At 37.5% G+C, this 12649-nt stretch overlaps 1 protein-coding gene across 5 annotated transcripts in view; it reads right to left on the bottom strand.

Annotated features, from left to right (window-relative positions):
- TDRD7 (tudor domain containing 7) overlaps positions 1–12649 on the bottom strand; it is a 72835-nt gene that overhangs the window by 31675 nt on the left and 28511 nt on the right. For all 5 annotated transcript variants that reach the window (XM_072842035.1, XM_072842032.1, XM_072842031.1 and 2 more), the window contains 2 exons: positions 10623–10840; positions 293–879 (listed from right to left, as the gene is read on the bottom strand). In XM_072842035.1, the coding sequence (XP_072698136.1) occupies positions 293–879; positions 10623–10840 (805 nt within the window). The remainder of the gene's footprint in view (positions 1–292; positions 880–10622; positions 10841–12649) is intronic.

The raw sequence follows: 12649 nt of genomic DNA, 5'->3' as shown, positions 1-12649 counted from the left end.
TTGATTTTTTTAAAGTCTGATTTCAAGATGCTCACCGTCTACTGGGAGAGACCAATGTACATAAATAATCATAACGTAGAAGAATAAGAACTAATCTAAGAGATACAAACACAAAAAGGTTCTAGCAGTTGAGAGAAATGTGCAAGATATGAAAACAAGAATTGTTATTATATTTCATTGTAACTCTACAGAACTAAGAATATACTATTCTTCCTCAACTCCCAGCATCTGTGGGAAAAATAGCCAAGTGACAATACACCAGGGTCCTAAAGAATTAGAAAATAAAACCCACCTGATAACCACTTCGTTTGTGTTGCTTAGTTCAACCACCAATACAGATGGGGATGCCTCAGTTGGGATGATTAACGGAGGAACTGCTGTATTCTCCAGAAAGGTATCAACACTTTTGGCAATGTTTTCTTCTATCTGCAAATACTCTTGCTCAATCATAGACTTGATATCATAATCGCCATGTGCTTGCCCTGCATCCTTCAGGATTTTGTCAGTGGGCAATGGAAGTTTAGCATAGAGAATGGCCTTCTGGGGATTTCCAGAAATGTAGTCTATGGTGCATACATCAGAAAGTGAGGCAAGATTTTTTAAGGCATCCTCAGGGAATTTCATTTTGTACATGTCCTCAAATGCTTTGGGGAGTGCACTGGCCCAAAGACCACTTGAGTATTTTGTCAGCAGCTCTGCGACTTTCTCTTTAAAGTCTCCTGGCATAACTGCTGGACACCCTTTTAATGGTGGTATTTGTTTTGGAGCAGGTAGTGGAGATGGAGGCACTTTTTCACCATCCAGTTCACTTCTCAAAAGCTGCTTTCTCTTAGCTGGATAAAGCAGCAAATCTTGACCACCGCTACCAGGTTTTTCCACCTGAAATTTTTAAATAAAGCAAATAACAGATATCTCAATGGCTATAGACAACCTGAAAACACATTAATGCATTTCAAATGAGGACAACACTGTTTTCAAATTAAGAGAACACAAAGTGTACATTTTACTCTTCTCAACTACTAAGATTTAATGCATTTCCTTCATCTACAAATAACTCATGAGCCACATTTCAGAAATAAAGAGGAAAATAAAATAGCATGAATTTTCCTTATGTTGGAGTCTGGCCTCCAACAACCCTACAAAATCATGAGAATTTCTGCCCTGTAAACCACACATCTTACTTAGTTCTCTGTCAAATCCAAAGCAACAGCTTATAATATCGACTGAATACAAGGTGGGATGAAGCTGTGAATAGGTATCAGAACTGTCAGGAATAAACCACTGGGAAGAAATCTAGAAAATATTTAGACAAAACCGAAGAGCTAGTTGTTTTTCTTCTTCTGGCAGTATCCTGAGAAAACCCTTAGCTTTCCATTATTTAGAAAAAGACCCTCTGGAGATAAGGTGCAGCTTTTACAATCACCAAAATAGAAAGTTAGTTAAAAGTTGTCCCTTCAACGAACAAGAGATAAAAATGCCTGGCACTTATGTCATTCAATCCCTAATTTTATCTGTGTAATATTTCTGAGAGGCATGGCTCAACAGCATCTGTTTGTATAGGAGAAGAGGAACTGCTATATGGCACCATTTCCCCCACCCCCCCACCCCCAAGTTTTAAGCCTTTCTATTACTAGACCAGAGGTCAGCAAACTACAAGTTGCAGCCCAATGCAGCTCACAACTTGCTTTTGTCTTGCCCATGAGCCAATGTGATTTTTATATTTTTAAATGGTTGAAAAAAAATCAAAATTATTTCATGATGTGAAAATTGTATGAAATTCAGTGTACATAAAACTTTATTGGAACACAGCCATGCCCATTTGTTTAGGTGTTGTGTATGGCTTTTATACTTCAATAGCAGAGTCAAGAAGTTGTGCCAGACTGTGGGCAACAATGACAAAGCTGAAAATATTTACTACCTGGCCCTTTATTTAAAAAGTTTCTGGGGCACCTGGGTGACTTAGTTGGTTAGGCGTCTGCATTTGGCTCAGGTCTTGATCTGAGTCCCAGGATTGAGCCTTACAGGGAGGGCTCTCTGTTGCTCCTCCTGCTTGTGCTGTCTCACTCTCTGCCAAATACATAAATAAAATCTTAAAAAAAATAAGTCTCAACCTTTAACTAGACTAAAGTTAGCATTCACAGCCCTCTAAAATGTTCCCCTATTGTCAGATCTTATTCAGCTATTCCTTAGTTGCAATTTAAGCCCTTAGAAGAGTATTCCAGACCACTAAGGTAATAATACAAGGTTGTAAGAAGTCCTCCCTCTCCTAAGAAGAATAGAATATTAATGTATTCTTTAGTTTTGTCTAAATATTTCCTAGCTTTCTTCCTGATAGCTCAGCTTGTTAGTAAAGAACACTGACATCTACTCATTTGCTATATAATGCTTAGGAAGAAAGAACCTAAATATGTGTATATAAAGAAGATATTGTCTTGTTACCCAAGAACAACTTTAAAAAGTCAAAAGACATCAATTTAATATTAAATAGATTGCTTTTAGTCCAATTATATATTCTAGGTGATACGTGAAGATGAATATTAACACAAGTATAAAACATTAGGTTTTCTTCCTCACATTCTTCTGTGTGTTTAAGTTTTGAGGAGATGCCTCGGTGGTTCAGTGGTTGAGCATCTGCCTTTGGCTCAGGGCGCGATCCCCAGATACCGGGATGGAGTCCCGCATCAGGCTCCTGATGTGGGGAGCCTGCTTCTCTCTCTGCCTATCTCTCCACCTCTCTATGTCTCTAATGTATAAATAAACAAAATCTTTTAAAATATATATATAAAAGAAAATAAAAAGGAAAAAATTTTTGAAAAAAAAGTTTTGATTACTGGGGGAAAAGTCCATGACTAAAAAACCTCAAGGATCAATGAAAGTAGAGGCAACTGAGTCCATGTTTAGCATCTTCTGGCATTCCCAGCCATCATTGATGAACTCCTGCTGACACCTTGTGACCTTCTGGATGGTGGATTATATAATAGCCACAATCTATGTCCCTAATTTTAAGCCTCAGGGATATAAATGTCTGGACCATTTCTCATTCTGCTCTCAATGGTCTTGAGATTCACATTTTCAAATCTGGAATCTTAAAATGCCAATTAAATCTGGAATCTTAAAATGCCAATTCTCACTGTGCTTTTAAGACACTTAATAAGATATAAGAATGCAGTATCCAGGGAAGGTTTGAGAAACACAGTTTGGGAGCAAAGGAAGAAATAAGAATTCTATGTGAATTATTCACTTGTCATATAGAATCTCAATTAATGTAATCTTTGATTAAGACATGACAGTCCTCCACATGGAAAGCCAGCTGAGCTTTCTGGACCCACCTTCATTTTTTGCCTACAGACCTCTCTTCAACTTTCTGCAACACCTTCTCTGAAATGGATGGTAGAAACCTATTTCAGTGGAATTTCTTACTTATCTAAAATAACTCTCACAAGCCCCATACCCCAACTGTCCACATGGCTTCTTGCAACTCAAAAGAGGATATCCACTCAAAAAACTACCAGTCTGGGAAGTGGCATGACCTGGAACTCCACACCTTTACTTACTCCACCTCACCCTCACCCTCAACAGGTGAGACAGGTAGGTAACGTAAAAGATTAACTCCCTACACTATGGAGTTTAAACTACCTTCTTTGGCATTCATCAGAAGATTCTGGTATCTAACATGCCTTAGACTTTTTATACCCCATGAGTTCATTATACTTAATTTGATTTCTGCCTCATTTGGAATTGCAATGAGATACTTCTCTCACATCCCTCTGGGATTTTGCAAGTTTAAAGTAGACATATTGGGTTTGGTATATGTGAGGCCCAAGGATTTCAAACACCAATTTCTCTGGGAACCCCATTTGTTCACACAAATAAAAGTATTTATCCTATGCACCTAGAACCTTTCTTCTTCTTTTTTTTTTTTTTAGAACCTTTCTTCTTAATTATAAGAGGTTTTTACTTCCTCCTTTCTAATTTTACTTGTAAACTTAAATTCTTGAAGCCCAAATCCTTTGAGTCTATGGAAAGCTCATCTGCTAACTCTGCAGCATGAGCAACTGAGGTAAACTTACTGTCTCTCATGGAATTAGAATTTTCTGTAACAGAATTGGTATTGTCCAATTAAATCAAAAAGATTTCCAAAACAGTTGTATATGTCTCATCCAGCCACAGTTTTGTTTCCACTGGGTACTGGTTCTTTGTGTTGAAGCTTTAAGTTCTAAATTTCATTTTATATGGTCACCAGCCAATACAAACCTGAGACAGTACAGTAAAATTACATTTACCCAGAGGCCTGCTTCCCAGCTCTTCCAAGCATTAGCCAGGTTATGAACTCAGAAAGAAACCAATTTAAAATCTCAACTTCAGCAGTGAATAAAGACCCCTGAGTACCTTGCAACAGTGAAAGCATCTAAGAGTTACTGACCAGAAGCTAGTTTATAGCTTCTGATTAGTCAGTTTAGAGAAAGAAAGATTGGTTGATAACCCTCTTAAGAGCTCTGTCTTTTTGTGCTAAAGCTGAGAAGTGCTGGAAAAGTTAGACAGTTGAGAAAGAGATGAGAGAATGCTGCCCAATGGCACCACTGGGCCACAGTGAAGATAAAGTGATAGGTTGGGAGCTGGAGCCCATAAGGGCAGTGGACGAGGCATACTCTGCATGCAGGAAAATACAGAGATGAGCTAACCCACCCATTTCAATGTTCTACACCACCTACATCTGCCACCCTCTCTGCAGCAGTTTACCAATACTAATGATGCTGAGCCAAGATATTCAGAAAGTTACAACTTTAGTTGCTTCTGTTTAAGAAAGTACAAGTGTTTGTGGCATATTCCAGAGATTTAATCAAAGGTAAAGGTAAAAAAGTGCCTTGTAGAGGGTAACCCCTGAGTGTTTACAAACCATCTGCCCAGAAAAACTATCTCCACCATTTTGGATGAGTAGTTTTACAGATGGTCTACATTTTAAGGCTCATACTCTCACCTCTCACTCCTTTATCCTAGTAAGAACTTTTTAATGAGGCTGACTGCACCTATTTATATTAGGATAGACTTCAAGTCATTTTACTTCAGTGTGGCCTGACATCAGGCTCTTGCTCAGTTTCCTTCAGGAACACGATGGCATCTTCTCCTGCTTAAATGTGTGCAGAGGTTTTGGGAATGATCTTGGCTGGTAGCTGTGGCTTTCACTGCGCCTTCTAGGATAGGTGGGTACTCTCAATACTTTTGGCGGGTTGGGCTTGAAGATAATAGAAACTCACCTCATCTTAAAAAAAAGAAAAAAAGAAACTCACCTCATCTTGGAGTTTTGATTCCTTTGACTTCAGTCATCTACTGCTCTTTATCTTTTTTCAATATAAACTTTTGTTTTTTCTTTAGCTTTTCCTCTATCTTCACTGAGATAAGTTCCTTTGTAGAGCTTGCTGGGCATGTCTCTCGTTTACCAGTGGGTTATAACCTGCTTTAATTTAAGCTGGGCTGCTCCTCAAAAAATAGTGGCTTTTTCCCCTAAATGCCTGCTATGTGTCTGACATTGTACTGCAACCACTTTTTATAGTTTGTCCCACTTCACTCCAACAACTCTATGCAATGGATAGAGTCACATTTTAGAGCAGAGTAGGGCCCTGAGAAGCTGGTTTGTATGCTGAAAGTAATACAGCTAAGAAATGACAAGGTAAACCTAGAACTCCAAAGCCGCACTCTAGGGCCCTATGGGCAATTGCTCTGGCTCAAGTTCCAGCACAGCAACATTGTACACATCAACATCTCTATTCCGATCTCACCACAATGCTGTTCTTTTCTGCAATTCAGATGTTCACTGAAATTAAATTTAAAAACTGTTTCAATGTGTTCACATATTTTTTTATTGGTGAAAGATGAGAAACAAAATTGGATTTTAATGAGATATTATGGCTATACTTTCAAGCCCTCAGTTTATCTTTTCACTGCTGCTTCTGCAGGCATTGCTGTATAGATTATATCCATTCTATGAAGTCTGAGAATGCATCACTGCTGTGTGATTTATGATCACTTCCTTAGAGAGCCAAATTGTTCATTTTCAGCCCAGAAATATCCAGGCGTTAAAAAAAGGGCAGTTCCTTTTGCATGAGCTGTAGTAATTAATTACTACAATTAAGGAAAAATTCCTGAACATCCAAAAATATAAAAATATATATTTATAAATGGCAGAACTGCTGTCTCCTTCTATGATATTATAGAAATTGCTGTACTGATGCAATTCAGAACTTTAACAATTTTTTAGAGACTGCTATATTAGAGTACTCAACAACTGAAAGCACAGTGATTTCTAAAGGGTAGGGAAATGACATTTAACAAAAATACAGATTAATAGTAAAACCTTTGTGTAAAAGCATGTATAATTAGTACAATGGGGCAGTTTTTTCATCACTCACATTTTTTTGTTCTAGAATTTTATGATCTCATTCGTAAAATGTTATATTCAGAATTAAAGACTGGTGTGCCTCCAGGACAACTCAGAACGTTGCCCCAGCTATCCAGAAAATGGCCCAGTGCTCATTCTCTAAGTATCTGAGGTGGGGCAGAAATTCTCAGCTGAGTGCATGTGCTCCTGTCTGGCTCTAAGATGAGCCCCCCCACCCTCCACCACCCAGCTCTCTCTGCAGCTTTATATAAGGCATTAAATAAAGACATATATTCTGACTCATGTGGGAATGGAGAGGCTTCGCTCTCTACCCATATTGCAGAGAGTGGGGAAGGTCAACAAAATCTCTGGTGTTCAACAGTCACTGTTGCAAGATCTAGAATTTTACTAGAAATCAAAGTCTGCCAGAGGCTCTGGATCCTGAGTAACCTCACGGTGGGGGCTACCCACTAAGTTCCCACCAAATGATGACTCTTTCATGAGGTGACCTGTAGCTTCTGCTTGCCTCTTGACTTTCTTCTTGAGCCACTCTCTCCTTTTGAAATTCTCTCAGTTTCCTGAGAAAGCCTGTTTTTCTGTCTTAGGCTCTGACACAAGCTGCCTCCCTTGCCTACTTACTTCAGCTCACCTGTCTGGTTTCCATGTAGCAGCCACCTCCTTGGGAAGTTTTTCTTGACTCATCATACTAAGTTGGGCCCTCCTATTTATACATTTCCTTAACACCTGGAACTTCTTCTATACAGTCTCAGGCTTATCATTATATGTTCAATGTTTATTTTCTCCTTTGGCTAGTAAGTGTCATAAGGGCAAGGACTACGTCTGTCTGATTTACTGCTATCCCTAGCACCCAAGGCACTGTCTGGCTCATAAATCCCAACCAAACACAACAGTTAAGGAAAACATTATTAATAAGATCAGCATTCTAGAACAGCCAAGGGGTGTTACCATCCTCCTCCTAGGACTGAGTGGGAATTCTCAGACTCCAGTATCCTTGGTCTAGAGGCCTATCATCTTGGGCTCTTTGCCTTTCCAGGACAGCTTCTGCATGATTTCCACTTCCCTTACAAGTTGCCTAGGAACACTGTGCAATGGGTTAATCACTGTGAACATGACTATATTCTCTTCAGCTTTCAAAAAACTCAGTCCACATTTTGTTGTTGGAGGTTAAGAACAAAGGTTAAGAACAACAGAGTCAAAGCTTCCTTCCACCTGCATCAAAAGGTAATCCAACATCCTTGTGAAATGGCTTATTGCACACAGCTGATTAGAACCTCCATGAAAGTAAAATTTCAGAGCTGCTCTTTGGCCCCAGAAGCTCATGCTGCCCATTCTGATATTCAAGTGGAAATACCTGCAAGTGGCTATCAAGTATATATGGTAAGTCTGTCAAATACATATGGTATAGCCATTGTATATAGGTATAAATGGGGTGTTTTCCTTTCATAACTTTATTTTAAAATCTTTTTTATCTAGAATGTTTTATATGATTGGAGGAGAAAGCACTCTTTAAGAAAATAAGGAGATATTCTGCACTTGGGTTTCCTCTTCAGTTTCACAATAAGCAATATCTAGGAGATACACACTACAAAATCTTCCTTACCCAGAATTTTCTGTGCTGCATTTGACAATGCCCATCACAAGGATGTTGGATTCCTTACCCAGAATTTTCTGTGCTGCATTTGACACCAGCCCTGGGTATGCTATCAGTGTTTCTGATTTTCAGCAAGATGAAAAGCAAGAAGTCAGAAGAAAGGGAAAACAACTATGGTATACCTGTTTAAAACTGTCTAAAAATAACCATGGCATAATTGCTTAAAACTGCTAAAAATATTCAGAGATTATAAGAAAACACTTTTGATAATATTAATAGACATCAATAAGGCTGGCAGTTTGGGGGATCTTAGACACAATGCTTTAACATTAAGCACATTCTTATCCCTAGTAATTTATAATGATTGCATCTAAACAGTCCTACTCAAAGTTGAGAGACAGCATATAGATAAAGATGGTATATTCATCTCTTTCATATTCTACCTCACTGCCTGAACATGATCATGCAACAAAGATGAATCTGAGCAACCAAAAAATAAAGTCAGTTATTTCAGTACCTGATATTTAGTAAGAAACCCTTCATTTTAGGTAAAGTTTTAACATCAAAGAGATACTCTTTCATCCACAATCCTAGCAAGAGAAATTTTGGGGTTTTGCAGACATATAGTTAGCAAAGATGAAAATTTCCCCCCAAAAGCCATAAATCAAGCTACACAAACATTAGTAATTACCATGGAGTATAAAACAAAGTAACCAGAAACAATAATTAAGAAGATCTGTGGGGCAGCCCTGGTGGCTCAGCGGGTTTAGCGCCATCTTTAGTCCAGGGCATGATCCCGGGGACCTGGGATCGAGTCCCACATCAGGCTCCCTGCATGGAGCCTGCTTCTCCCTCTGCCTGTGTCTCTGCATCTCTCTCTCTCTGTGTCTCTATGAATAAATAAATAAAATATTAAAAAAAAAAAGAAGATCTGTGGGGATCCCTGGGTGGCGCAGCGGTTTGGCGCCTGCCTTTGGCCCAGGGCGTGATCCTGGAGACCCGGGATCGAATCCCACATCAGGCTCCCGGTACATGGAGCCTGCTTCTCCCTCTGCCTATGTCTCTGCCTCTCTCTCTCCCCCTGTGTGACTATCATAAATAAATAAAAATTAAAAAAAAAAAAAGAAGATCTGTGGAGTTAATTTTTAAAAATTTACTACAAAGACAATTTTTTAAATCTAAGCTTTAGAGTGAGTTTTATGTGTATCTTAACCCCCAAAAAAGGTTCAAAGTTCATTGAAGATATGCTATAAGTTTATGACTGTCTATAGATTTAAAAAATAAAAGATTCATATGTATTCAGAGAAGGGGCTCTAGGCCCTACATCTCTAAATTGAGCAGCCTGGTGAAATATCAGAAGTCCTCTCAAGATGAAGGAACCCTGAGAGGCTCATCAGTGCTGCTAAACCTCCAGCCAATGAGAAAACTCTCCCTAGAAAGGATTAAAAATGGAATGAAATGAACGGTAACCAAAAAGAATTCCCATTGTAAGAGCAATCCCTATATTCCACATAAGTCAGGGTTAACAGTCTTCTAGTCCGTAAACATCCTGACTTTATAGGTAGGGCAACGGCCTATATCCAGAGTTTGCTCTTTGGCTTTGTTTTCCAACTTTCCACTGTATAGTCTGACACATGACGTGGCCGTAAGGCGTTCTTGGCATCTACTTCAGTGATTGGTACATGCAGGTACACAGTAAATGGTGTGTGAACAAATAGTCTGGATAGATGAGTGAAGGATTCTTGCCTGCAAAGTGACTGGGACTCGAATGGCTGTCAGTGACCTGGAGGAAAAAGTGGTTACAAAAATATATGCTGAAAAAAAAAATGCTGTCTTCAGGCCAGGTGCTTAGAAAAAGACAGTGGCCTGTGCTTTACCCAACAATGTTGGGGAACAAAACAATATCAAACAAAAATCATATACATATTTAATTCTGCAAGCTTAGAAGCACCAAGTAGCTGCTAATTCTGCTGTTTAAAATAGTTTCATTGTTGAATATTTTCTATTTAAATGAAACATGAAGAAACATCTAACAGTGACTTTAGTTTAAGAATCTAATTGTCTCTGTTCTTGGCTGAACTAAGATTTCTAATAAACTATTCTGACCCATCATTTTATTACAATAATAGACTCAAGTAGAAACAGGTATAGAAATTGATGTCTGTTGACTTGTCAATTTTTTTCCTTCAAAGAAGTTTGTAAAAATTTTAAATCAAACTCTATATTAACTTAAAAATTAAAATAAGGTACTCTATAAATAGTCAAAATAACAAGCATGTAAAATTTGAGGCCAATAAAGTTTTATTACCAGTAAGTTCAGCTTATTAAAATGGCATGATATCAGTATCTATTGGAAGCAGTTCAATACAAAACGGTATTCATATTATCACCTATTAAATGCACTTAAACAAATTTAAAACAAAATACATAAAAACAGCAATCACAACACACACAGCCCCTCAATCTTGACATACTTCTCTAAATAGATGTTAATCCTAGAGATAAATATTAATGAAGCAATATTATATTAAGTGCTTTATGCTCCCTGGATAAAGGGTGATATGATTAATAACTCAAAATCTGAAAGTGGGGCAGGGAGAAGGCATCAGAAGGGAGGAATAAGAAGAAACGTACCGTGCAAATATGAGGCCAGTGTTCAAACTGTTGTAAAATTCCTTGATTAAGTTCTTCTTTATATAACTCTTTGTAAAAATGTGGAAGCTTAGATATCCAAATGCCATTGTTATGCTTGTTTAGTATTTCCTTTATGCGGTTTTGAACCTCATCCATTTTATAAGTGTAAGAGGCAGGAGGCGTGACATTTGGTTTTTCAACAGTCTGATTTAAATTATCTTTAAATTAAAAAAATGATAGAATTAACCAAAGGCTTAACATTTTAGATTATCCCCATTACCTAGTATTTGTGTCATTAGGCTTTGTTACACTTGAGGCTTATAGGGGTCAAGGGACTTAGAAGTAAGCAGGATTAGGCCAAGCAGGACTATGACAACTTCATTCTAAATTTTAACCCTGAAATAACCAGTAGGCTCAACAGTCACCCATAGAGCGATCCTGCTCCCTTTATGTTGCAAGGGTGCTTCCTAACTTAAACATCAGGGTGATCTTGCTTCATAAAGAATAATGAAATTTATTATTTAATCATTTTCTAAGTGCAACTAAGAAAGGTTGAATTTTGGACAATAGTGGTTTATATGCAATGCTTAAAGCTGTATTACTCAGAGCACTGGGATAATGCCTTAATAGTAAGATCAAAGAACATTTTAGAGAAGATAAAAAACTATCTAGGTTTTAAAATATAATTTTCTGATTTATTAGTGAGAAAAATAAGTTAGCAATACACAGATGTTGAAAATTGATCCACCTACAATAATCATCCTAGCCTCAGTTTATAAGGTAAATAAAAGTTCTGGTGCCCACAGAGAACTATTAATAAATTGTTTTTATTTCCTCATTCCAAATCATTTATCTTTTATAAGTGAATTTTTATAAAGTTTTGGCTAACTCTCTTTACTCACACTTATTTTTTATTTAATTTAGAATCCCTGAGCTAACATCCTAAGACAATAAAGAAATTTGAATGTCCACTATAGCTGACAGTTCTGGCATTTTAAGAACAATGGAATTCATTCTAAATGTCTTCTAAATTTCACTGGGACACAGATTAGAGAGTACTAAAGATTACCATGTACAAGCAAAATATGTTCATATTTTAATTAGACAGTATTTCTACTGGGATTCAGCAAATTTTATTGTTTTAAATTGGCAGATAGAGGAATACCCAGACTAGTTTGCTGGCCTCTGAGGATACCAGGAAGCCAAAGGGTGAACTATTCTTTGAGGATGGCTAGATGCTGACTTTGCTTTATCTGCCACAGGGCATGAGACTTGGTTTGGCTCAGCAAACAAATGAGTCCACAATGTCCATATAAAGGCATTACTAATTTATTTAGGTTCTTCCCAGATAATGATACAAAAGTATCAGGAATAAGGAAAAGGTGAGCTTCTGAGAACTGTAAGACCTCCCTTAAAGAGAGAATGTCAGAACTGATACACAGTTGGAGTCTTTGCAAATGCATCTGTTCTGTGAGGCCACTGGGAGTTCCCTAAGTTTGTGTACCTTCTGTTAAACAAATCAAGAAAGTAATCTGTTTTGTAACAGGTAGGAGAGGCTGTGTATAGTGTGTATGTATCAGCTGCCAGGTGAACTGCAATCCTCCTGAAACAAGTCCTCATGGTTCTATAGAAAAAGGCTTATTCTAATTTAAAAGGATTTACAACCTCTAAAGGGTATACATCTTTACTGAGTAGCCATGTTTCAGAAAATGCATGTGTAATTATTAACAAAAAAATCATATTATTCAATTAATTTCCATAAGAAATACCAGAGATGTGTTATTATGGAAAAAAATTATTTGACTTAGTAAGAATCACACTTAAATCAGCAAACCATTTAAAATTACACTTAAATTTCATGTAATATAAGTACTGGTTTTGAAACACTATCCCTCAGGTGGGTCTATGAGCAGGGAATTTATACTCTGGTTGGAGAAGACAAGGTAACTAGTGTGTGCATTTTTAATCTTCAGATTCTTTGACTTTATTCAAAGCATTTATTTAGTATTTCTTACTGTTTACTTAAC

Source organism: Canis lupus, chromosome 10 (assembly GCF_048164855.1).
Source record: "Canis lupus baileyi chromosome 10, mCanLup2.hap1, whole genome shotgun sequence".
NCBI classification, from domain to species: domain Eukaryota; kingdom Metazoa; phylum Chordata; class Mammalia; order Carnivora; family Canidae; genus Canis; species Canis lupus.
This window is presented reverse-complemented; position numbering and strand designations above follow the sequence as displayed.